This window comes from Thermobia domestica, chromosome 7 (genome assembly GCF_964235325.1).
Source record: "Thermobia domestica chromosome 7, izTheDome1.hap1.1, whole genome shotgun sequence".
NCBI classification, from domain to species: Eukaryota; Metazoa; Arthropoda; class Insecta; order Zygentoma; family Lepismatidae; genus Thermobia; species Thermobia domestica.
This window is the reverse complement of record NC_137460.1, coordinates 13337716-13361199: the sequence shown is the minus strand read 5'-3', so window position 1 is coordinate 13361199 and position 23484 is coordinate 13337716. Positions and strand designations below refer to the sequence as shown.

The window sequence follows — 23484 nt, the reverse complement described above, 5'->3', positions numbered from 1 at the left end:
TTGTTCTGTATGGTTGCGAAACATGGTCACTTACTCTGAGGGAAGAACATAGACTGAAAGTATTTGAGAACAAGATCCTGAGACGAATATTCGGACCCAAGAGGAACGGGAATGGGGAATGGCGGAAACTTCATAACGAAGAACTTCATAATTTATACGGTTTACCCAACATTGTTAGGGTCGTCAAGTCTAGGAGAATGGAAAAAAGTAAAAACGCTTTCAAAGTCTTGACTGGTAGACCCATAGGAAAACGACCATTAGGAAGACCTAGGCGCAGATGGGAGGATAATATTAAGATGGATCTCGCAGAGATAGGAATACAAAGTAGAAACTGGATGCAGTTAGCTAAGGATAGAAGTCAGTGGAGATCTTTTGTGAACGCGGCATTGAACCTCCGGGTTCCATAGGCCATAGAGTTAGTTAGTTAGTTTAAAGGGTGTCTCATAAAGAACGCATCTTTTGAAATGTCCACCATTTCAGTTGTAGTAAGTTCGAAGCACTGAACGATTTTGATCTGTTATCTTTCGGAATTCGTTGCATGCTGGTTCAGGAAATATTCATTTTTTTGTAAACATCAGCGAATAGATTTCACAGGACTTACAGCAACATTATCGCTGACAATGGCGATGTTTTCCGCAGAGCGACTAACATGAGGACGTCCCGAGAGTTTAACGTTCACAACCAAACCGGTTTTCCTCATATTTAGGAATCATTCTCATCATAGTCGACTTATTCGGTGAATTTACTTTGACCAAACATCCCGCGGAGTTTGCGAACAGTGTCTACACAATACTCACTACATTTGTAATAAGTTTTCAGTATGACAACAATCTGTTCCGTCATTATGCGCTCCATTTCTACCCGTCTAAGAAACAAATGACGATCACACGCTATTCGGTGCTCTGTGACTACTATCCACAAAGACAACAGATGAAAATCGTGTAATATTCAGTGTTGCCAGATTAATAGAACAGAAATGGCGGGTTTCAAAAGGTGAGTTCTTTATGAAACACCCTTTATCATTGCCTTGATCACGTAATGTGTCTGACAAAGGCAATTATGCATTGCGAAAGCAGTAACGCTATTATTTTCTAAATGTAACTCGCTTTTTGTCAGAATTTTATTTAAGGTAAAAATGTTTCAAAATTAGAATGAATGATATTCGTACCATTTGTTAAACTTTTATGCTTATTTTCTCGTGAGAGAGAATAAGTGAAAATTTTACTATATTTAATACTTTGTAAGTGAGGATATTGAGTGAGCCATTGTGATTCGCATGAGTGGCCAGCACGAAGTTCTGATCTTATTCTCTTTCGACTTATTTTTGTAGACTTGGGCTACGGAAAATATTTATCTCACTAAGTCTCAAACTTTGGGTTACTTTGGGGCCGTTGATGATTTTCTCCCGCGGGGATTTCAATAAACCGGGAATGAAAACTAATACAGGGTGACCCATCATTATGTATATGATGTTTGACTGACTGTAGTATTTGTGATTCTGGAGGAAAAGGTTTCGATATGGCAACACTGTGTAGCCTAAGAGTGGGAATAATCGTTACTGGACTTAGAACGGTTCGTGTATACCAGACAGGATGGCAGAATTGTTGTCTCTAGAGCAGTGTGTGCCTTTGTATTTTGCAATAAACAATTGGAATGGCCGACTCCTGATCGGCACCGCCTGTCTTCTTCTTATTGGATGTTTCAAAGGAAGTGTATCAACATCATATTCGCAATTTAGACGAACCACAGGAAGCTATCACAGAAGAGTTCCATAGGGTTCCAGTACGGGCCTCTCAAGTTGCTTGTAACGACGTTGCTCTCAGTCTCCAAGTAGTATATATTTGGATGGTGCATTGGTGGAACTATGCCATGGAGAACCGAGATTAAATTTTTGGAAGGAAAAGTATGAAAGTCATGTATTCATGTTCAATTTTGTGTTCAAGTTATATTGCTGGTTTCTTGACCGTAGTCTTTGAAAAACTATATATATATATATACGAGGGTAGGCTGATAAGTTCTCCGCCCGACTCCCTTACTAAAGTACTACCCTGATGTAATTGATGTAATGTGAAATGTTGGTCTGTTATATGTTTAAATACCAAATTTCACGATTCTACCATGAACGGTTTTTATTTTACAGGTAATTGAATGAACCATGGCGGAGCGCCGGGGAATGTTAGCACGAGGTGTCTTGTTCTTGCAGGACAATGCTCCCGTCCACAAGGCTAGCAGAACAAGGGATTTTCTGAGGGACCTAGGGTTTCAGTGCATTGACTACCCACCTTACTCGCCGGATCTTGCCCCTTCTGATTATTATCTGTTTCCAAAACTCAAAACAGCACTGAAAGGACAGAAATTTCACAGTGATGAACAGGTGATAACTGCTGCGGAACAGTTTTTTGCAGACCTTGAGAAACTTTTTTTTTTTTTTTTTTGAAAGGTTGGAGAAGTTGCAGCATCGAAGTGCCAAGTGTGTTGGCCTTCGAGGGGACTATGTTGAATAACCACACACTTTCATGCCTGCAGCTCAAGTCCTTCTGTGTCGGGCCGAGAACTTATCAGCCCACCCTCGTTTATATATATATAATCAGTCCACCCATTTATATATATATATATATATATATATATATATATATATATATATATATATATATATATATATATATATATATATGCCACCCTGTATTACGAAATTACTTAAAATCTTCATTGAGAACGATAGAATATAGGACTCCAGGGGAAAACTTCCCCAGGGCACCACATGAAATCACTGAAATCACCACAGCTCCGTGAGAATTGCATTCTGCATGTGTTTATCAACGTATCACCAAGTCTGTGGCAGTAATGTATATTAATTGTTTTGCGTAACTTCGTAAACAACACTGTCGTCCAAGGGCGCCGATTACTCTGTAAATTTGGGGCTGCCCGTTCAGATGCAGAAGATATATATATATATATATATGCAGATTTTAAGATAAATTGCACTCAAATTATGCCAAATATTATATATTCATGAATACAATAGGGAGCCCACATGAGCTTTGGGGGGGGGGGGCAGGATCGGCGCCCTTGCTGTCGCCTATGTGAAACTCATTTCTTTATTCGAGTTGTTTCATTTTCAGGAGACGGGATGACTTGGATAATGCGGACCGGTTGTCAGAGCATCTTCGTGGCTTTATGGTTAGCATGTGTATGTGCCTTCGATATAGGAGCCCCGGGTTCGATTCCAGCTCAAAACTCCAGGTTGAAAGGGACGCTAAACTCCGACCGACCAACCATTCAATCAGACCACTTTTCCACCTTGTGTCGTTCCGACAGGTACGTCAATGATTAAAAATGCATTTTTTAAAAAAAATAATCAATTTGAACCCGGAGAATTAGCAAATATACGTGATTTTGAACAAATTAACTATTCAGTCTAAATGAGTGTCATTGAAATCGCATTATTGGCAAATACTAGGTACACAACCAATAACTACAATATGTTCTTTTTCTAAAAAAAAATCCATTTAAAATGAAAAATTTAAAAAAAAAAATACTGGTCAATGAAGACTTGATCTACGCAGTGGCTTAGTTAGAAGGACTTTCGGGCTCAAGCCCTCCCCGAAATATTTTTTTTTTTTTTTAGTTTTTCAAATTCCACAAACAACAATAATCCTTCTTACCATTTCTAAGAATTTCATTCACCTTCCATTTTCTAATGCTCTTTCTTCAGAAATAAAACTCAATTTGTCAAAGTTCATTCCATGTTAAGAACCGCGTTCCTTTTTTCTTTCTTTCGTCCATTCTACTCTTCTGTTTCTTTTATTTTAGTTGTTACTTTCTTTCGTTTCTTCTATCATAATTTCTAACGTTAATTGTGATCAAGTCAGCCGTCGTCAGTAACACCAAAACTAAGAGGAGCTGATAAGCGAAACTGATTTTCCACCCTAACTTGCACAAATAGGCTATCAACATAACGAAACTTTAGTTATTATAGCAAAGGAATGTAAATGTTTGAATTAAAGAAAATCAAGAGAGGGCATTAAGTAGTTCGGGAAATTAGGTAGGCCAAGAGAATTCTTCCTCTCTCTTCTATGAATAGAATAAAAGATTAGATTCACTGCTAAATTTTTGTGTGTATCAAATCACATAAGATTCACTAATCTAAAATTCTGTCATTAAAACTTCAATTTATGCATAAATGAAAATATAGGTTTATTTAATTCTCAAACTCAGGTGGGCAATTGCCCCTTGCTCCCCCGTATTGTGCATAGTCTCCCCGAAACAAAATCCTAAACACGCCACTGGATGTACGTGTGAATAGAAGTAGAATTACACCCATTGCGTTCGAGTCGACATGTTTCTTATGTCCAAGACCCAGGAATTTCCCGGATTAAAAATTTCCGGAAATATATTTTTTTTAATTATTTTAATATATAAAAGAAAATGTAAGTCGAATTATGCTTATTTTACCCCACTTGACAAACAGTCTTTAATGCCCAAGTCCTTTCGATGCCCTGGTCAACAACTGTTTTCTTGTAATTAATTCTGATTGAAGTTATAAAAAATGTTCGATAGGCATTCCCTGTGTATAGCTATACTTTGCATAAATCTGAATAATTTATAATTGCTAAATATATAGATGTCGTAGAGCATTAAATATTGAATTATACTTTCTTCGCAGATGTGATAAAGATCTAAATTCAGGAGGAGGGAGGCATTCGACATGCAAAATTACTGTGCAGCTAATAACGGTAGATGGCAAAATAATAGGTTTCAGATATCGATTCTAGTCTGACATACATGTGGGAATTTCTTGGTCACGCACAACTATACCTTGTTTTAGTGCTTTATTTAAAAGCACATTTTGGATCACTAGTTAGTTTATGTGCACCATTTTCTATTACAAATAATGTCTAAGATGTTCAACTCTCATTGTTAGTTTAGAAGAGAAATGGCTTCATTACATTGTAATGACACGGAGATAGTAAAATTTTGAATATAATACGAAAAGTATAGCTTGTAAGGAAAGAACGAACTTGTCCATTCGATAAACATAACAAAGATATGTACATAACAAAGAAGTTAGTAATATGGACAATGGAGTAAGTCCCTGGGACTCAATGATCATGCTACTATAAAGAAAATTGTAAACTCGCAGTGAAATAGCTATTGTATCAACATTGTTCATTGGAAAGTCATGTTTTATAGTTCATTCTCTTCAGCATGAAACAAGCTTTCCAGAGGTGCTATGTATTGGGGCCCCTATAACGTGCTTGAACAGAGAAAACTGCGAGAATGTCGGGAAAATTCCCTCCGGAAATTTCTCCAATCAAATTTGGACGTCTCTGGAGTGGCCCCAGGTAAAAGCACACGATCCAAATGTATCTCAAAAAATACTCCAAGGTATAAAAAATGTGTGTACTAAGTTTTGTATTGCTAAACAGACTAGTTATGAGGGAAAATCGTGCATTGGTATACAAACTTTTCCTTCATAACTATTCCGTCTATCAATACAAAACTTGGTATACATATTTCTTATATCCTATACTATTTTTTTGAAAAGTAATATCCCAGTTCACGTTTCGAAGTCGAAGTCTATTCTATAAGCAGAACCCGATTGTTGTAAGGTATCAAAAACGGGAATTGAGGAAAGTGATTTGTGTGGTAGTAAATTACGTTCATTGTTCACTGCGGAGTGACAGTCCGCGAGTGACCACTGAAGGGTTAATTGCGAACCTCAAAAAAGGTAATAATAATAATCCAAGCCACCAACCAGGAAAATACAATAGGCCGTACAGTGCGAAGGTCGAAAACTACTGATAGGTTTACTGTGCATCATAATAGTATAGGCCTTCTCGGAATTTGCGGATGAGTGGCAGGCTTTTGCTCTTTTGTTTTGGTCATGACTTTCACACTCTGTGATCACTGACCTTGATAACCCGAGCAATCCAAGCAATAAAATATAGCTTTTATGCTATAATACTTTTTTCGTGTTTGCACCTAATTTTTAGTCTTTGTATCGGGTAATCCCAGGTGCGCTTGGCACCCAAAGCCGCAGATAATCGGGCCTTTACTGTATTTTCACTTATAATGAACATAATTTGATAATAAATCACTTATATAGTAAGTATCCTTGTCTAAGTTTAGTTGAAGGAAGCCAACCTTCTTATCGAAAAAATTATTACGATTTCGCTAATTTCTTAATATTAGGTTAGGTTGGGTTGGGTTAGGTTAGGGCTAATTACTTGCTTCATTGTACTCATATTCCGTTATGTGCACCTCCGGTAAGCACATATGAGGCGCTTAGTATCAAATTCCACCACATCCATTTTGCTTAGTTTCGAGTAATTTCGCAAAACATGCAGTGGAGCTCCATATACACACGTACAAAGTCCCAAATTTGAACTTTTTTTTTTAGTATGAAATATTAAGCTTTTAGACAAAATCCTGTTTTCATGGAATTCCTTTAGAACAAACATATAACAAGTTATATATAACACAATTTCGGTTTAAAAAAATGGATTTGGCGGCTATTGATACTAGACTTCTCATATATTCTGTACAGCATTAGGCATTTCTCATTTCTACAAGATGTATTTCCTTTAATTCTTAAATGAGACCCAAATCAATTACGTTTCCCTTACTTCAACTCATTTGTCCTGTAAATCTTCTATCTTCTAACATACTTTTTGCGCTTTTTCTAAACAATTCCTTATTCTTTAACTGAAATACCTTTGTCCTCAGATAACACATAGTAAACAGTAAATCTGATTGGCCTGTATCTAATAATATGTGTGGGAGTAAACCCCCATTGGTAGCTTACCAGGAATCAGAGAAAATCGATTTTTATTTGGAAACCTAAAATTGATGCAGTGTGAGTACCATGCAACCTTTAAGATAAAACAAACTAAGGGATACATTCATTATGATTGTGATAAAAGAAAGGGATACTTTCGTTTTGATTGATTTAAGGAATACACATATAGTATAACCAATGACACTCATAGTCATATTAGTGACACAAATAGAACTAACAGTGACGCATATACTTCTCACAATGACACACAGTTCTCACAGTGATACATAAAACCAACTGTGACACATATAGTACTAACGGCGATCAATACAGTCGTAACAGTGACACAAATACATCTATCTAACAGTGACACATATAGTACTAACAGTCGCACATACTGCTAACAGTGACACCATACTACCAGTGACACACATAGAACTGGCAGTGACACCTACAGTACTAACATTGACACACACAGTCCTAATAGTAACAAAGATAGTACTAACAGTGACACACATAGTACTAAAGTGACATACATAGTACTAACAATGATATAAATACTAATAATCGTTACACACGAAAATACTACATAAATACTAATAATCGAAACTAAACTAACCATCCTAATCTGAACAGAAATTACCGAAATGTATCGAATGTATCATTTATCCCTTCTGCTAAACATAGGCAAATTTTAACAAACGGAAAGAAATTTTGTCACTGACTGTACAAGCTTTGCTACGCTAAGTTTCAAGTAAGAGGCATAATTTCTATTTCAACTGCGAATACTAGCTGTGGATGTTGACTCCTGAAAGATTTTAGGTTACAATAAATGGTACGTGTAGTGAGAATATTGTAGCAAGAAAGACAAAACAATTCATTTATTCAATTATTGTGTAGACCAAAATATTTGAAGGATATGGTTTATGAAAAACTCATTTCTAATCTTGACATAAAGTAAAGTTTAAAAAAAAACTGTTTAGTATGTATATTATTTTCAGCACCAAATACTTTACGTAAATTCAAGGTGGGGGCCGCGGTGGCTCAGTGGTAGAGCGTTCACCTCTGGTGCTTGGGATCCCTGGTTCGATCCCAGCTTGCGCCGTGTGGACTTTGTGGTGGACAAACACCGTGCTCGTGGATTTTCTCACTTCTCGTGGGCGATTGAATCGAAACTTACAGGGCTTATAGGTCTTCGGCCTAAACACCAAAAAAGTTCTATTTGCACATATAAAGGAAGGACGGGCGCATACCCCTCAAACATTGTCCGAATAGGATTAAAACTTGCAAAATGTAACATCCATCACATCCTGAAAAGGATTTTTTTTAAGTATTTCTTTCTGTACATATGCATGGGAGCACAGGGAACATATTCCTTATAAATTCCTATGGTCGGAGTCTTGGACACTTTAAACAAAACTTTCAGGATTCATAGATCCATAGCTTATGATGTGATAAAAGACGGTGAATAATTTAATGAGAAACAAAGTAATATGTTTACATGGAATTTGATTTAATTTGTTTCAAAGCACTGTTCTTGGCTAGTAATGCACTTGTTCCAGTGTTGAATCCATAACTGGAAGCATTTCTGGAAGGTTTCTTTCTGGAAGGGCGTTCACCTTCTCTTGTTGTGATCTTCTCAATGTCAGGAATGGTATCAAAAGGTTTTCCTTTAAGAGTGGTTTTAATTTTTGGGAAGAGACAGGAGTCGCCTAGTTTCTATATCCGGTGAGGATGGTGCACAGTGGAACAGAATTGAAAATCCCTGGCCAAAAGTCGTTTACATGGGAAAAAATATTGTATTTTACAATTTGTATATATTTGAAAATTATACTTATTTTACAATATGTAGGTCTTCATTGATTGTTACATGAATTAAAAAATCTCACTTTTCCAAATACGTGAAATTATCAAACGAAAAAGTCTTCTGTGCAACAAAATATTGTTAATTAAAATGAGTGCCGTTCAATGCAAAGGATTTACGTACCATGCAGCACTTGACTTGCGGAAGACTGTGCATGTGGTGTATCACACATCGACCTCGCTGTGACTACTGGTCCAGGTACCCAAGCGCGATTAGCTTTTCCAACACCTGTGACATCACACTAGACTCGCTCCTCCTGGGCAGTTTCCGCATGAACGAGATGATAAGATCGGATGTAAGACGCAGCCTCAGAAACAAATCTTCCACGGTGGCCACTCGAGACATTTTTCGCGTATGATATTCACGAAACGACTTGATGTCTTTATGTCACAGCTCCTGAGCCTCCTCAGATAGCTTGCCTATTGGGAGCAGACCAACTAATATGAATGAAGAGTCGTGGATCAGAATTTTATGTAGAGTGATGGACATGTAATTCCAGGGGTATAGAGAAACATATAATTTAGTTGTTTCAACAGCGTAAGTGTGGAACAAATTGTTATCGATTTCATACCCACTAGGAAGAGCTTGCAAAATAGTCCCAAACCATGTGATGAGAATCTCATCTATTCTGTTATCCGCGCTGTTGTTGATGGATCCCAGGAAAAGCAACATGTTGTATTTCCGTCATTCATATTCAATGAGCCGCCTGCTTTTGGTATGTCCACTCACAAGCCCAGTTCTTCCCGGAAGCACTTCTGAATTGTCAGTTTTCTTTTGTTTATTTTGTCCTGGTCAGATTTCGTGATTTTCCACTTCTTCACTTGCAACTTGTACGACTTCCATGAACCTACTCCACTCCATGAACCTGATGCGTGCGTGAAGAATCTTTTACTTGTTCACCTCAACCATAGGTTGGTGGGCAACATGGAAATTTTAAAACGTTTTTTTCTCGCTTTGGAGAGCTGTTTTATACTTTGATAAGGCCTCTTCCTCCTAACTGCATCTAGATATTCTATTCTTGGTCTTTCTCTTCCTAGTTTTCCTTCTGTCTTTCCCTCTATCAGAACGGTGATCCAATCAGAGTGCCGGATAAGATGGCCAAGCATGTTGCTTTGGCCTATTATTATTGGCTTATCCTTTTTCCTATTATCTTCATGATCTGTAGTCCTTCATTTGCTTCCTTTAGCACGTCATCATTCGTTTTCCTTTCGGTACATAATTTGCGCAGCATTCTGTGCCAACACCACATTTCAAATGCTTCCAGCTTGGATATTTAAGCTTTTCTCAATGTCCACGCCTCTGATCCATAAAGCGCCATGCTCCATACCAGTGTCTTAATAAATCGTTTACAAATGTCCAGCGACACATTTCTTGATGTTAGTAATCCTCTTTTCCTGTTGAATGCTTATTTAGCCTGCACTATTCTGAAACTTACGTCTCTTTCACTTCTTCCGTTCGAGAATATTAGACTTCCTAAATAGAGGAACGTCTTAACATCTTCGATTTTCTCTCCATCTAGCTATACGTTTGCCTCTTCCTGTCCTACTCTTGCGCACTTTATCGCTTCGGTTTTCTTATTTATCTTCATTTTGCATTTTTTTTTTTTTTTTTTTTTTTTTGTCGATCGTTCAAGTTTGAAAATGCTTTCTGCAAGTCCTTTTTGTTCTCCGTATCAATGCTATGTCATCAGCAAACCTTATGGTGCTGAAAACCTGACCATTTAATTTTACGCCTTTATTGTTTTTCTCAAAGAATTCTTTCAAAGCTTCTTCTATATAGAAGTTCAACAGGAGAGGTGAAAGTCCACATCCTTGCCTCACTCCTTTACTTGTTCTTGCTTCTTTCTGATCTCTTCCTGTAACAGCTGTCTGATTCTTATAAAGCTGGTATATTATTCTTTTGTCTCTGTAATCCACTTTCTGATTCTTCAACGCTCTGAACATGATATTCCAATCTGCATTGTCAAAAGCTTTTTCTATATCTACAAATGCTATCACAATTGGTTTGTTTATTCTGATGTGCTGTTCCATGATCAACCTAGACTCAGTATTACTTCCCTTGTTCCCTTTTTCCTCTTGAATCCAAACTGGTCCTTCGATAGCCGTTCTTCGATTTTCCCTTCTATTCCTTGTGCGATAATTTTGCACAGTATTTTTGATGCATGAGAAAGCAAACTTAACGTTCTGTGTTCTTCGCATTTTAGTGCACCTTTCCTCTTCGGTATAGGTACCAATATGCTTTCCGTGAAGTCTCTTGGTATTTTCCCGAGATGTACGTGTTGCTATTCCAAGGTTTTTAATCACTTCCGTTGGTATTTGATCTATTCCTGGAGCTTCACAATGTTGCATTTTCTCCAAAGCATTGTCAAATTCGCACTGCAAAATTGATGTTCCTAATTCATTTTCATCGACGTCTTCTTCTTTCTATATCTCTTCTTCGTTCACGCTGTCTCCTTTGTAGAGTTGTTCAATGTGTTCCTTCCATCTTCTTGTTATCTGCTCTCCTATTAACGTTGTCCCGTCCTTGTCTATGATAATGTCTGTGCGTTTCTTTTTCTCACCGAACTGTTTTCTAACCTTTCTATATGCGGCTTCTGTATTGACTTTGACTATATTTTCCTCAATTTCTTTGCACAAGTTGTTTATCCAGTTTTCTCTGGTCTTCTTTATTTCTCTGTTGATGTGATTTTTGCACCTTCTGTATTCCTCTTCTTTGTTTGTTATCTTGAACTGTCTTCTTTGCTCCATCATTTTCAATATTTCTGCTGTTACCCAGGGTTTGTATTGGGTTCACTTCTCTCTTCCTATGTTTTTTTCGACAGTTTTTTTAATCCCTGCTTTCATGGCTTCCCATTTCGAGTACATGTAATCTCCTGCGAAAGCTACGTTAGACGTCTCTTTGTCTGTTGTAAATTTCCATGTCATGTTTTCATCTCTTCTTAGCTTGATTGTGTTCCATCTTTTTTTTTTTTTTTTTTTTTTTTTTTTTTTTTTTTTTTGATGCTACAACTCTTTTTCTCTTTAGTCAGAGTTCGCTCTTCATCAAAATTAAATTATGGTCTGAGTCAATATCTGCTCCTGGATAACTTATTGTTCTTCATTTGTTTTGTAAATGCTTGTCGGTCCAGTGTATAGTCTATTTGGTATCTTTCTTTGTTTACTGGTCTTGTCCATGTGTATCTTCTTCCTAGTGGTTGTTCGAAGAGAGTGTGAGAGTGTGCGTTACAGTCAGATTATGGCTTTTGCAGAACTCAACTAATCGTGCACCTCACGCAGACCGAAATTCCCAGTTACATTTTCTTCTTTGCCTTCGCTGACTACTGCGTTCCAGTCACCCATGATGATTAAGTTGTCCTGGTCTTGAACTTTCATCAATACTTCTTCTATTTGCTCGTAGGCATCTTCAACTTCCTCATCTGCGTAGCTTGATATAGGCATTGTTCAGAACTGAGCGTTCTTCTCAATAAAAACTAACGCCAGTAAGTAAACGAAGAGGCAGCAACATAAAAACTAATACTTTTTCTCCCCAGCAGGGGCGAGAGTGTGTGTGTAAAAACGTGACACCAAGAAAGCAACGATAGCTACGTGTTGTGTTAATATCGCATTAATCCACATATAATAATGTTCATATAGCAAGTTTGTTTGTATTTTTTGAATTCATATAATCTTGTATTTTATGAAATGCAATATATTGAACAGTCTCAAAGCAACGTCGAAGAATTATTAAAAAAAACAGCGGCTACACAAGGATTACATCGACCAAATGGTCCATCCACGCCGGATCAGAATTCTACAGTGCAGTTAACAAGGTAGGTAGTGAGTGCATATTTCAATATACTATTATCCTTGTATCACTTATACAAAATAAGCCTGTAATAGCAAAGCCTCATTTAGAACGTAAGTGTTAAAAGTGTATTTAATTTGAGTGAAGCATGACGGACAGAATGAAAGAATTAGTTTTCAAGAGAGGTCAAATTAAGGCCAAACTCACTCGTTTTAAACCTTTTGTAGATAGCTTTACAGAAGATCAGAATATTACGCAGTTAGTGTTACGCTACGAGAAAATAAAACAGTGCTATGATGAATTTGATGCAATACAATCCGAAATAGAAATGTTACAGGGTTCATCAGAAATTGATCAGGAAACGCAAGAAAGAGAGCAATTCGAGAATACTTATTTTGATTTAGCAGCTAAGACGGAAGTGTTCATAAATCAACACAGCTCCAGTGCAAAGAAAAATGAAAACAATGAAGCAAGCAATTCTAATCCATCAGTTAGGTTGCCGGTGATAAACCTTCCGACCTTTTCTGGAAGTTACGATGAGTGGTTGTCGTTCTATGACACGTTTCAGGCATTAATACATAACAATAGCACATTGCAGCCAGTGCAAAGGTTTCATTATTTACGTTCTTCTCTACGTGGGGAGGCGCTTGAAGTAATACAAGCCTTGGAAATTTCTTCTGAAAATTATGACGTAGCATGGACTTTACTCAAAGAACGTTTTGAAAACAAAAAGTATATTGTTAACAAACACGTCAAAGCTTTATTTGAAATGCCAATGGTGGAACGTGAGTCGGCTGTTTCGCTTAAATCTCTTTTAGACAGCACGGTAAAACATTTGAGGGCTTTAAAATCATTAGGTCAACCGACAGAAAGCTGGGATGCATTACTTATTTATTTGATTGCGACCAAACTAGACAATACAACACATAAGGAGTGGGAGAAAACACAATCAACGAATGAATTACCGAGCATGTCACAGCTAACACAATTTTTACAACAGCGTTGTCAAGTTTTAGACGCAGTTGATAATAAGCGTATACCTAAAGAGACACCCTCAGTTCCAAGTAACAAATATCAACAAACAAATAAGGCAGGCAAAAAGAGTTCTTACTCAACGACAGCACACGTAACGTATTCCGACAACAATGTATGTCCCAGCTGTAAAGGCTCACACAAATTATTTCAATGCCAATCATTGTTGAGAAAATCTATAGGATATAGAATTAGAGAAATTAAACGTCTTTCTTTGTGTATTAAATGTCTCAAACGAGCGCATAAGGCAAATGAGTGCTTATCAGGTAATTGTAAAATATGCAATAAAAAGCATAACACATTACTGCACTACTCGCGTTGTCCATCGCCCACTAGAGCGAATGAACCACAAGATGAAAGGGAAATAGGTCAAGGTCAAAACACACTCGCTGCAATCACATCAGTCAAGCAGGAATGTAAAGGTAAGAATATTCGTTCTACAAACAGCGTACCGCAGAATCTTAGGAGACCACCAAGCATTATGCTATCCACAGCTGTAGTATATGTTAAAGATAAACAGGGTAATTTTCAAATGTGTCGAACACTTCTCGATTGTGCTTCTCAGTCCAACTTCCTAACAAACAGAATGGTTCAATTATTGGGACTAACAAAGAGTAATAGCGTTGTACACATAAATGATATAGGTAATGCTAATACAAGGTCATGCCATAGCGTTCAGGCTACAATTAAGTCAAGACATAACAATTATTCAGCCACATTAGACTTCATCATATTGCCGCAAATATCACAAGATTTGACTATGGTTCGTGTAGACACGTCATCGTGGGAAATACCTTCCAACATTGAATTAGCAGATCCTAGCTTCAACATACCACAGCGTATTGACATGTTATTGGGGGCGGAAGTATTCTTTGATCTACTTTGTGAAGGGCAATTAAAACTCAAGGCAGGGTATCCAACCTTGCACAAAACATTGTTTGGCTGGATTGTAGCTGGAAAAATAGACAATCAACCACACATTTCGACAAATGTGTGTCACCTCTCCACAACAGAAAAAATACACGAGCAATTACAAAAATTCTGGACGATAGAAGAATGTTCAACAAAACATCCATTAAGTCAAGAGCATGCAGAATGTGAAAGACACTTCAAAGAAACATACCGGAGAGACGAGACTGGGAGATTCGTCGTCAGACTTCCCTTTAAAGAAAATGTGATGAATCTTGGTAAATCCAAGGAGATTGCAACGAGAAGACTTTATTCAATGGAAAAAAGGCTTATGAAGGATCCTGAGAAAAAAGGGCATATATAGCGTTCATGAAAGAGTACGAAGATTTGGGCCATATGGAAGAAATAACTAGAGCAGAGAGCGATACAATGATGCCAGACTACTATCTTCCCCACCATTGCGTAATGAAGGAGACCAGTACTACTACCAAACTCAGGGTTGTATTTGATGCATAGTGCAAAACAACTTCTGGACTTTCATTAAATGACACGATGAGAGTCGGGCCTACAATCCAAGAAGAATTATTTTCCATAACAGCAAGATTCAGGCAACATCAATACGTCATGACAGCTGATATAGAGAAGATGTATCGCAACATTAGGGTACATGATTCAGATGCAAACTACCAGAAAATACTGTGGAGAGAAAACCCTCAAGAAGCAATAAAAATATATCGACTCAAAACTGTAACATATGGTACTGCAACAGCTCCTTTCCTAGCCACTAGATGTCTTCAGCAACTAGCCATAGAAGAGAAAAAGAATTTCCCTAAGGCAGCAGAAGTTGTAATGAGGGATTTCTATATTGATGATCTTCAAACAGGGACAAACACGAAGAAGGAACTACATGAATTACAGGGTCAACTCACAACTCTTCTGCAAAGAGGTGGTTTTTGTTTGAGAAAATGGTGTAGCAACGACACTTCACTCCTTTCAAAAATACCCAGTGAACTTCAAGAATCAAATTTCACCATTCAACCAAATGATGATTGCATCACAAGAAGTTTAGGATTGTTGTGGAATCCCATTAAAGACACATTTTCTTTCTCTGTCAAACCAAGAAACAACCCTCAACAAATCACAAAGAGGACTATTCTTGCTACAGTAGCGAGCATATTTGATCCCTTAGGATTAATAGAACCAGTTATTCTTAAGGCAAAAATATTTCTGCAACGTTTGTGGGAATTAAAATTGAATTGGGATGAAGAAGTTCCAGCCACATTGCATTCAGAGTGGGAAACTTTTAAACAGCAACTTCAAGAGTTGGAATCACTACATGTTCAGCGGAAGGTTATTCAAGAAACACAATCGCAGGTAGAAATTCACGGATTTTGCGACGGATCTCAGAATGGATATGGAGCTTGTATATATGTAACATCTAGCACAAAAAATGGAAAATTCACAGCAAACTTACTATGCTCAAAATCTCGAGTAGCACCTTTGAAGAAGACAACTATTCCTCGCCTAGAACTTTGTGCAGCTTTGTTACTTGCACAGCTAACTCAGAAAGTAATACAAGCGTTACATTGCAAGATCGATAAGGTTGCTTTATGGTCAGATTCCACCATTGTATTAGCATGGATAAGAAGACCTTGTTCTCAATGGAAAACGTATGTTGCAAATCGTGTGGCGGAAATTCAACAGTTGACTTGTAACTATGAATGGAGACACATCAGAACAGAGGAGAATCCAGCAGATCATATATCGAGAGGATAATTCATTATCAGAAATTCTTGATAATGAATTATGGTGGCATGGGCCTTCCTGGCTATCTGAGAAATTAGACTCACAGACGAGGGAAGATGTTTGTGACCTAAGTGATGTTCCCGAGCGACGAAAGAATACGGCAGTAATGGTTTCTACAACACCGTGTCAACTCTTAGACAGATATTCATCATTAAGAAGATTGCAACGTGTAACTGCTTATTGTCTACGATTTGCACACAACATGAGAAGACCTAATTGTGACAGACAGCATGGACATCTTACAGTAAGTGAATTACATGAAGCACTCGAATGTCTTATTAAACTATCACAGCAACAAGCATTTCACAAGGAATTAAATGCATTGAGATCAGGAAAGGAAGTCGACAACCAAAATCAACTGAGAAATTTGAACCCATACTTGGATGAGAGGCAAATCATCAGAGTCGGAGGAAGATTAAATGCAGCAGATCTTACTGAAGGACAGAAACATCCTATTGTACTTCCAGCTAACTGCAATTTGACAAAGTTAATCGCTCAAGAAGAACATAAGAAGCTATTGCATGCCGGGCCTCAATTATTGTTATCATGCTTGCGACAATCATATTGGCCAATACGTGGACGTAACTTGGTTCGTCAAGTTGTGCATCAGTGTGTCACATGTTTCAGAAACAATCCTAAAGATGGTAAACAGTTGATGGGAGATCTACCAGCTGACAGAGTTCAACCAACAAGACCATTTCTTCACAGCGGCGTTGACTACTGTGGGCCCATTTACCTTAAATCGAGTAACCGAAGGGGAGCGAAACTTCATAAGGCATATATAGCACTTTTCGTGTGTTTTACGACTAAGGCGGTTCACATTGAACTTGTTAGTGATCTAACTACAGAGGCGTTTATTGGAGCATTAAAGCGATTTATGGCTCGTCGAGGAAAATGCGCTAAACTGTATTCTGACAATGCAAGTAACTTCGTTGGTGCAAGAAGGGAACTACAAGAATTGAAGACTTTATTTGAATCAGAACACCATAAAGAAAAATTACATAACTTTCTAGCGGCTGATAACATCACGTGGGTTTTTATTCCAGCAAGATCACCAAACTTCGGAGGCTTATGGGAATCATCAATTAAATCTCTCAAATATCATTTAAAGAGAGTCGTGGGAAATGCTTCACTCACCTACGAAGAGATGAACACTGTTTTGACACTGATTGAGGCTTGCTTAAACTCTAGACCCCTAACACCATTATCAAATGATCCAAACGACCTACATCCTTTAACACCTGGTCATTTCCTAATAGGCGACGCACTCACTACCATGTCAGAACCTAACTTGAAAAATATTCCTGTCAACAGACTTTCGAGATGGCAATACATACAACAACTTCATCAGCAATTTTGGTCCAGATGGTCAAAGGAGTATCTATCAAGTCTTCTAGAACGACCTAAGTGGAGAAGAAAATTCCCCAACCTTCTGGAAGGTGATTTGGTGCTCATCAAAGAAGATAACATTCCACCTCTAAAATGGAAAACTGGACGTATCGTGCAATTGTTTCCTGGGAAGGACGGAATAGTACGAGTGGCGACAGTGAAAACTACCAGAGGTACAACAACAAGATCTATTCGTCAATTGTGCCCACTTCCTAAGGAGAGTTAATGTGTTGGTGTTATTCATAGTGTGCATTATGTGATTCGTAGTGTTGTGTTGTGTGTGCATTATTTTGTTTATGTTTATATCATTCATTCATAACTTGTGTTGTCTATTGTTGTCTATATTAAGTTCATGAACCAAATTAATCATTCATAGATTTGTTGAAGAAATTCCTTCAAGGCGGGCGGTATGTTCAGAACTGAGCGTTCTTCTCAATAAAAACTAACGCCAGTAAGTAAACGAAGAGGCAGCAACATAAAAACTAATACTTTTTCTCCCCAGCAGGGGCGAGAGTGTGTGTGTAAAAACGTGACACCAAGAAAGCAACGATAGCTACGTGTTGTGTTAATATCGCATTAATCCACATATAATAATGTTCATATAGCAAGTTTGTTTGTATTTTTTGAATTCATATAATCTTGTGTTTTATGAAATGCAATATATTGAACAGTCTCAAAGCAACGTCGAAGAATTATTAAAAAACCAGCGGCTACACAAGAATTACATCGACCAGGCATATATACTTGGATTATCGTCAAATTCATCGGTTCTCTTGCTATCTTCAACATTACTATCCTCTCATTCTATCTCCAGCTGCCTATAACTTTCTGTCCTATCTTCTTATTCAAGACAACGTCTCAGAACGGCTCCTCCTGTACTGTTTACAGATTCTAAATAAATTGTTCTGAAGTCCCCGCTCCGAATATCTCCTCTATCAGGCCATTTAACTAACTTCGTTGACTCCCAAGATATCTATCTTCATGCATTCCATTTCTTTCTTCAGGTTTTCGAGGTTTCCACACTGTAGCAGTGATCGCACATTCCAGGTTCCTATCCTACAGGGGTTTCGTTTGATGACGACCGAGGAGGCCCTGCTTTGTTTCCATCCATTGCCGGGGATGACACTCTGTGAAACAGTAGTGTCGTATTCCCTAATATTACATTTTCGTATTTTTCTTTCCATGTTGTTTTCAGGGACTGAGTAAAGATGGAGTCCCCACCAAGGAGTGAAACAGCCATAGAAGACACCCAGTCCCTGCCTGTTTTTGTCCACATCTGAGCCTTTCCGATGTCAATCATATTCAGCCTTAGTGTGATAATGGTAGAGCTGCTACCCACTACCATATCTCGTCTGGCTCGTAGCCCTAAATACTTGTCCGACATGCGAAGTCCTCTGATAGCGAAGTTATCTTCGGCATAGCTCTTGGGATCATTAGAGTACGCAAGCCCTCCCACCGTGGCAAGGTGGAGATATTGAGGGAGGGGCGTGGAGAATAGATAGTCCAAATTCAAACGTCCTCTGATCTACAGCCGTCTTCAGACAAGTGTCAATATCGTTAGGACAACTGGATGTCGCCTACGTAACACCTCAAAGAAGACGTTGTTTCTGTCATAGATATACAAATCTTCCCGTCCACCGTAGTTAGTACTAATTTGTGTGCTATTTGTACTTCTTACCGTGATGATGTGGCGACTTTTGAGTGATGTACTTTAACGTAACCAATTTTAAAACAGTATCATATTCAGTGCATATTACATCATATAATCAGGCGGTTAAGTACACTTTGTCCGCTTCGCTTTATATGTGCTTATTATTGTCGGATGGCTTCCAAGAGGAAAAACAATGCACAACATACATTCTGTAGGTCTTGTAATGGACCACTTTGATCCATTACAGGAATTATATGGTCTTGTCTGTGTGTGCCCTTATTCTTTATATTCACCTATTTAAAGTGCTATGAAATATTGTTATTGTTGAATTTGAGCAACCAATTATGCCAGTCTATGTGCTATGTGTTATAATGTTCCATTTTATTATTACTATTACAGAATGTTTGCAAGTTGTAAGTTAGTACTAGGTGCTTTGTACAAAAGCTTTACCATGTCCGTGAATGCCATTTATCTGGTTTATAAGTACTGACATCTTGAAGAAAAAGAACGAAAATTGTTAGTTCGGAATGAAAAATAAATTGTGCCACTATCAATTTAAAAATTTATTTGTTATGTCAAAACTAGATAATATGCAATTAAATATAGGAAAGTACTAGACCTAATTTCAGTGAATTGTGTTACGAAACAATAAAGTTTTAATATAAATTAAGTAGCTGCGAGTAATAGAAATGTCGTTCTAATTAGCTTTTGTTCCTAATCCCTATATGTCGCTAAGCTTTATGCCTAAAATTTAAGTTGCCAAAATTAAGTCCACAAATTATGACTATATCAAGCAAATTTAGTTCGCTATCTCTATTATTTAAATAAAATAAAATACCAGAAGCATTAAAATACCAAAACTGAAAGCTTGTTTCTCTAGTTATTCTTATTTGTAGCAGCAATCTGATAATTAAATATTCGTAAAGCAAATGTCAGAATAGTAGGAGTTTCAATAGAATGTCGTATATCAGAGTTGTCATCAACAGGGGAACTTATAATTAGTACGACGATAAATAAATGATAAAAGATAATGTATAAAATGAATATATCTATGCAGTGGCGTATTTAGGGGGGCTTCCGGGCTTAAGCCCCCCCCGAAATCTTACTTACTATAGTAAAGTATATGAAATATCTTGCAGAATTTTCACATTTTCAGGCAAAGCCCTCCCCGAAAGTTAGCAAAGCCTCCCCCCGAAAGAAAATCGTAAATACGCCACTGTACCTATGTATTGTCTACGATAATTGTTTTATGAAGATTATGAAGAATGAGAAAGTACCCGATTCGCTGACAATTGCACTCTATTGTGTTCTGTTATAATTTAGTAATTTGTTCCAACAATGAGCTAAATGTACATATGAAGATATGAATGATTTAGATATGTTGCTGTAGATTCGACGCTGAAACAACTTATGGTATCATCTCGCCTAAAATAGAAGATGTACAAGTTGTCATAAAATTTGCTCTCCTGAAATATTAAAATCCTTATCTATTTCTTTAATTAATAATTATTTTGCTTGATATTTTACGTTTGAATCTGCTGAGATATCATATTAGTATAATCTGTTTACTTTATCTGCACCAACTGTAGAAGAATCTGGATACCTGATATGTGTGAGATGCGTTAGAAGCGTTCTGGTCTGATATTACGTATTTGAAGGATTATTTTAAAAACAAATTATTGAAGAATTGTTGTTGTGAAGCAACATGGCGACCCAAACAAATAATAATAATAATAATAATAATAATAATAATAATAATAATAATAATAATAATAATAATACATATTTCATATTCATACCGATAAACAAAAGTAACCCATGAAAGTGAGGTGGTTAGAGTCTGTGGCTTCCGATTATAATTGTTTGACAGTCAACTGTTGCAATGTAAATGAAAAAAGGTGCTGACCTGCAGCGCAGCAGCCGACCAAAAAACAGGGCGACTTTCAAAACGTTTTATCTCGTAATTTGCAAACTGGTGTGTATCGGCATTTTATCTTTATATGCCATATCCAACACACTCTGCTGGATCTTCCAGAGCAATTGCCGCCGTGGAACTAAGTGGTACTTTGTTATAATCCTCCGAATGTCATTTGTACTGAGAGAAATTTAGCTATTTCTTTGAGGTCATAGTTCCACATGTAATATGCACAAAGATGAAAACAATGTATGTTGTAGCAAACTACATACTGTGATGTAATTTTTACCGACTGGAATTATTTTACACAATTACGTACCGGTACATTATTACTTTGGACGATTTGAAATTAAATGTTTGTGATCAAAATTACGTAAAATAGGTTCTAAAAATGGCCGAACTTTAAACCTATAGAAAAAATAGTAGCACTGAATGCCTATGCTAAATTATTCCAGTATATAATGCACTGATTATTTACGTTTCACGTAACAGTGACAATACATTTGTCCATGAATTTCCATTTTTCTTTGCCAGGAATTTACAATTCTGTCCCATTGTGCTGCAGATATAGACAGACAAGAATATTTTTTTAGACAAAAACTCGCAGTCGTCCGTCAAACTATGGGGAAGAAATTTTGCACTCGCTCATCTTATTTGCAAAACAATGGTTAAAACACTTTGCACGAACCCGTAAGAGCCGAACCAGAAGATTTAATAGGGGAACATGACCTCTCTACTCCTACCAACTAAGGATCGAGAAGAAACGTAAAAAATTATTCCCGTATGATATGATTACAGATAAGTGCTTTAGTTTTTTTTTAGCATAATCTTTCAGGAGCTAATTTGGTGATATTATCGTCCTCATCTTCGTACCTATTCTGCCAGATCAGTTGCTGCAAAATGAAAACCGTAAAATTACAATTTTTTTTTTGGCCTGATATAGGATTTTCTTATTTTAATGCACTGCATCATGCCTATGTTAAGTAAAACAAATACTCTGCGCTATTGTTTACACACTTCAAAAGATTTGCTGTGACCGCGATGTTTGATTTTCTTCTACATGCATGGATATATTCATAGATGGCTGCTCTTGATATGTTCTGATCCATTGTTATGTTCTACAACTGTTGTGTTCCCAGTGACTTTGACAGAAAACAAAGAAAGATAAACAAAAAATAATAACTGTAACCTGAAATATTTTTAAACTGAACTGTGAGGTACAGTGTATTTTCACAGGTGAAAGGAAACACTGTCACTATTACTGTTTTCGAATATATATTTATATATATACATATATATATATATATATATATATATATATATATATATATATATATGGAAACTACGTTTTTTGTATATTATGATTTTGTCTTTGTGTATAGTGCCTTATTTGCCTTCCAATGAACATGTTTTCTCAAACGTTTAATTCTTTGGTTCTATTTCCTTCCTCGACCGACATCATTAGTGTCGAATTTAAAGCAAAGAATATAATGGAATCATTTTTAATACATTTGGAGTGGGAGATCCGGGTTCGATTTCCAGCGGGAGTTCATGTGGTTCGGATTCCACGTTAATCAGTAAGTCTCATATAGCCTAGCTGCTGAAAGGGACTTTAAACTCAAATTCAACAACTCAACTCATTTTAATAAAATGTTAATTAGAATGTTTTAACATCGTACTACTTATGTTAGGGTGTTATTCACTTGTAAGTAGCGTGTCAAATCTGTCTTCAACATTTGGGAGGGGGAGTGAAGGTAAGAACGTTCTCATAATATTTTTTAAAATTTTTTTATGCTATGTTTAAAATATTTATGAACTTGGAAAGCAATGCTGTGGAGGATGAGTGGAGGAGACTTGTCTTCAACATTGGGAGGCGGGCAGCTTTGAGGCTTATTCTGAGAGGAGACGGATCTCGAAGGATAAGGTTGGGAGAGACAGAAAATTGTAATTATATCATGTTTACTATAAGCTTTCGAAAATATATAACAAAATAGCTTAAATTATTTTTGTCAACCAAAAAACTGGGGGCCTAGGCCCCAGCCTAGATCTGCCACTGGACATCAATTTCATCTCACTTTCCTTTGTCGCAATCGGACACAAATCATCACATTTCTCCCATCAAAAAAAAAAAAAAAAAAAAATCGAATCAGATTATTTGTGGGACCTTGCCCCCAATTCCAGGATTGGAGGGAACATGTCTCCTTCATCCCCCTAGAATTTGCGCCAGTGCTTGTAAGAAGGCAATAGCTTAAATAAAGATAAATCAGATTATTTCTAATCTCAAAGGTATAAACAAAGATGGCAGTCTCAGCTGCATTGAAAAAACAGTTTCAGCAAAAATTCTACACTTGGTA

The 23484-nt window shown here is 37.0% G+C and overlaps 3 protein-coding genes across 3 annotated transcripts; all 3 read left to right on the top strand.

Annotated features, from left to right (window-relative positions):
• Window positions 1-12576: 12576 nt before the first annotated feature.
• LOC145689049 (uncharacterized) lies at window positions 12577-14733 on the top strand. Its single transcript, XM_081763180.1, has one exon. The coding sequence runs from the start codon at window positions 12577-12579 to the stop codon at window positions 14731-14733; it is 2157 nt and encodes a 718-aa protein (XP_081619306.1).
• A 188-nt stretch (window positions 14734-14921) lies between these two features.
• On the top strand, window positions 14922-16145 carry LOC145689046 (uncharacterized). The gene has a single exon (XM_081763178.1). It carries the CDS (start codon window positions 14922-14924, stop codon window positions 16143-16145), a length of 1224 nt encoding a protein of 407 aa, XP_081619304.1.
• A 136-nt stretch (window positions 16146-16281) lies between these two features.
• Window positions 16282-17790, top strand: LOC145689045 (uncharacterized). The gene has a single exon (XM_081763177.1). It carries the CDS (start codon window positions 16282-16284, stop codon window positions 17788-17790), a length of 1509 nt encoding a protein of 502 aa, XP_081619303.1.
• Window positions 17791-23484: the final 5694 nt, after the last annotated feature.

Bases quoted from the DNA above. Each gene is read 5' to 3' on its own strand.
- LOC145689049 (XM_081763180.1), top strand. From the start codon at position 12,577: ATGACGGACAGAATGAAAGAATTAGTTTTCAAGAGAGGTCAAATTAAG.
- LOC145689046 (XM_081763178.1), top strand. From the start codon at position 14,922: ATGAGAGTCGGGCCTACAATCCAAGAAGAATTATTTTCCATAACAGCA.
- LOC145689045 (XM_081763177.1), top strand. From the start codon at position 16,282: ATGGTTTCTACAACACCGTGTCAACTCTTAGACAGATATTCATCATTA.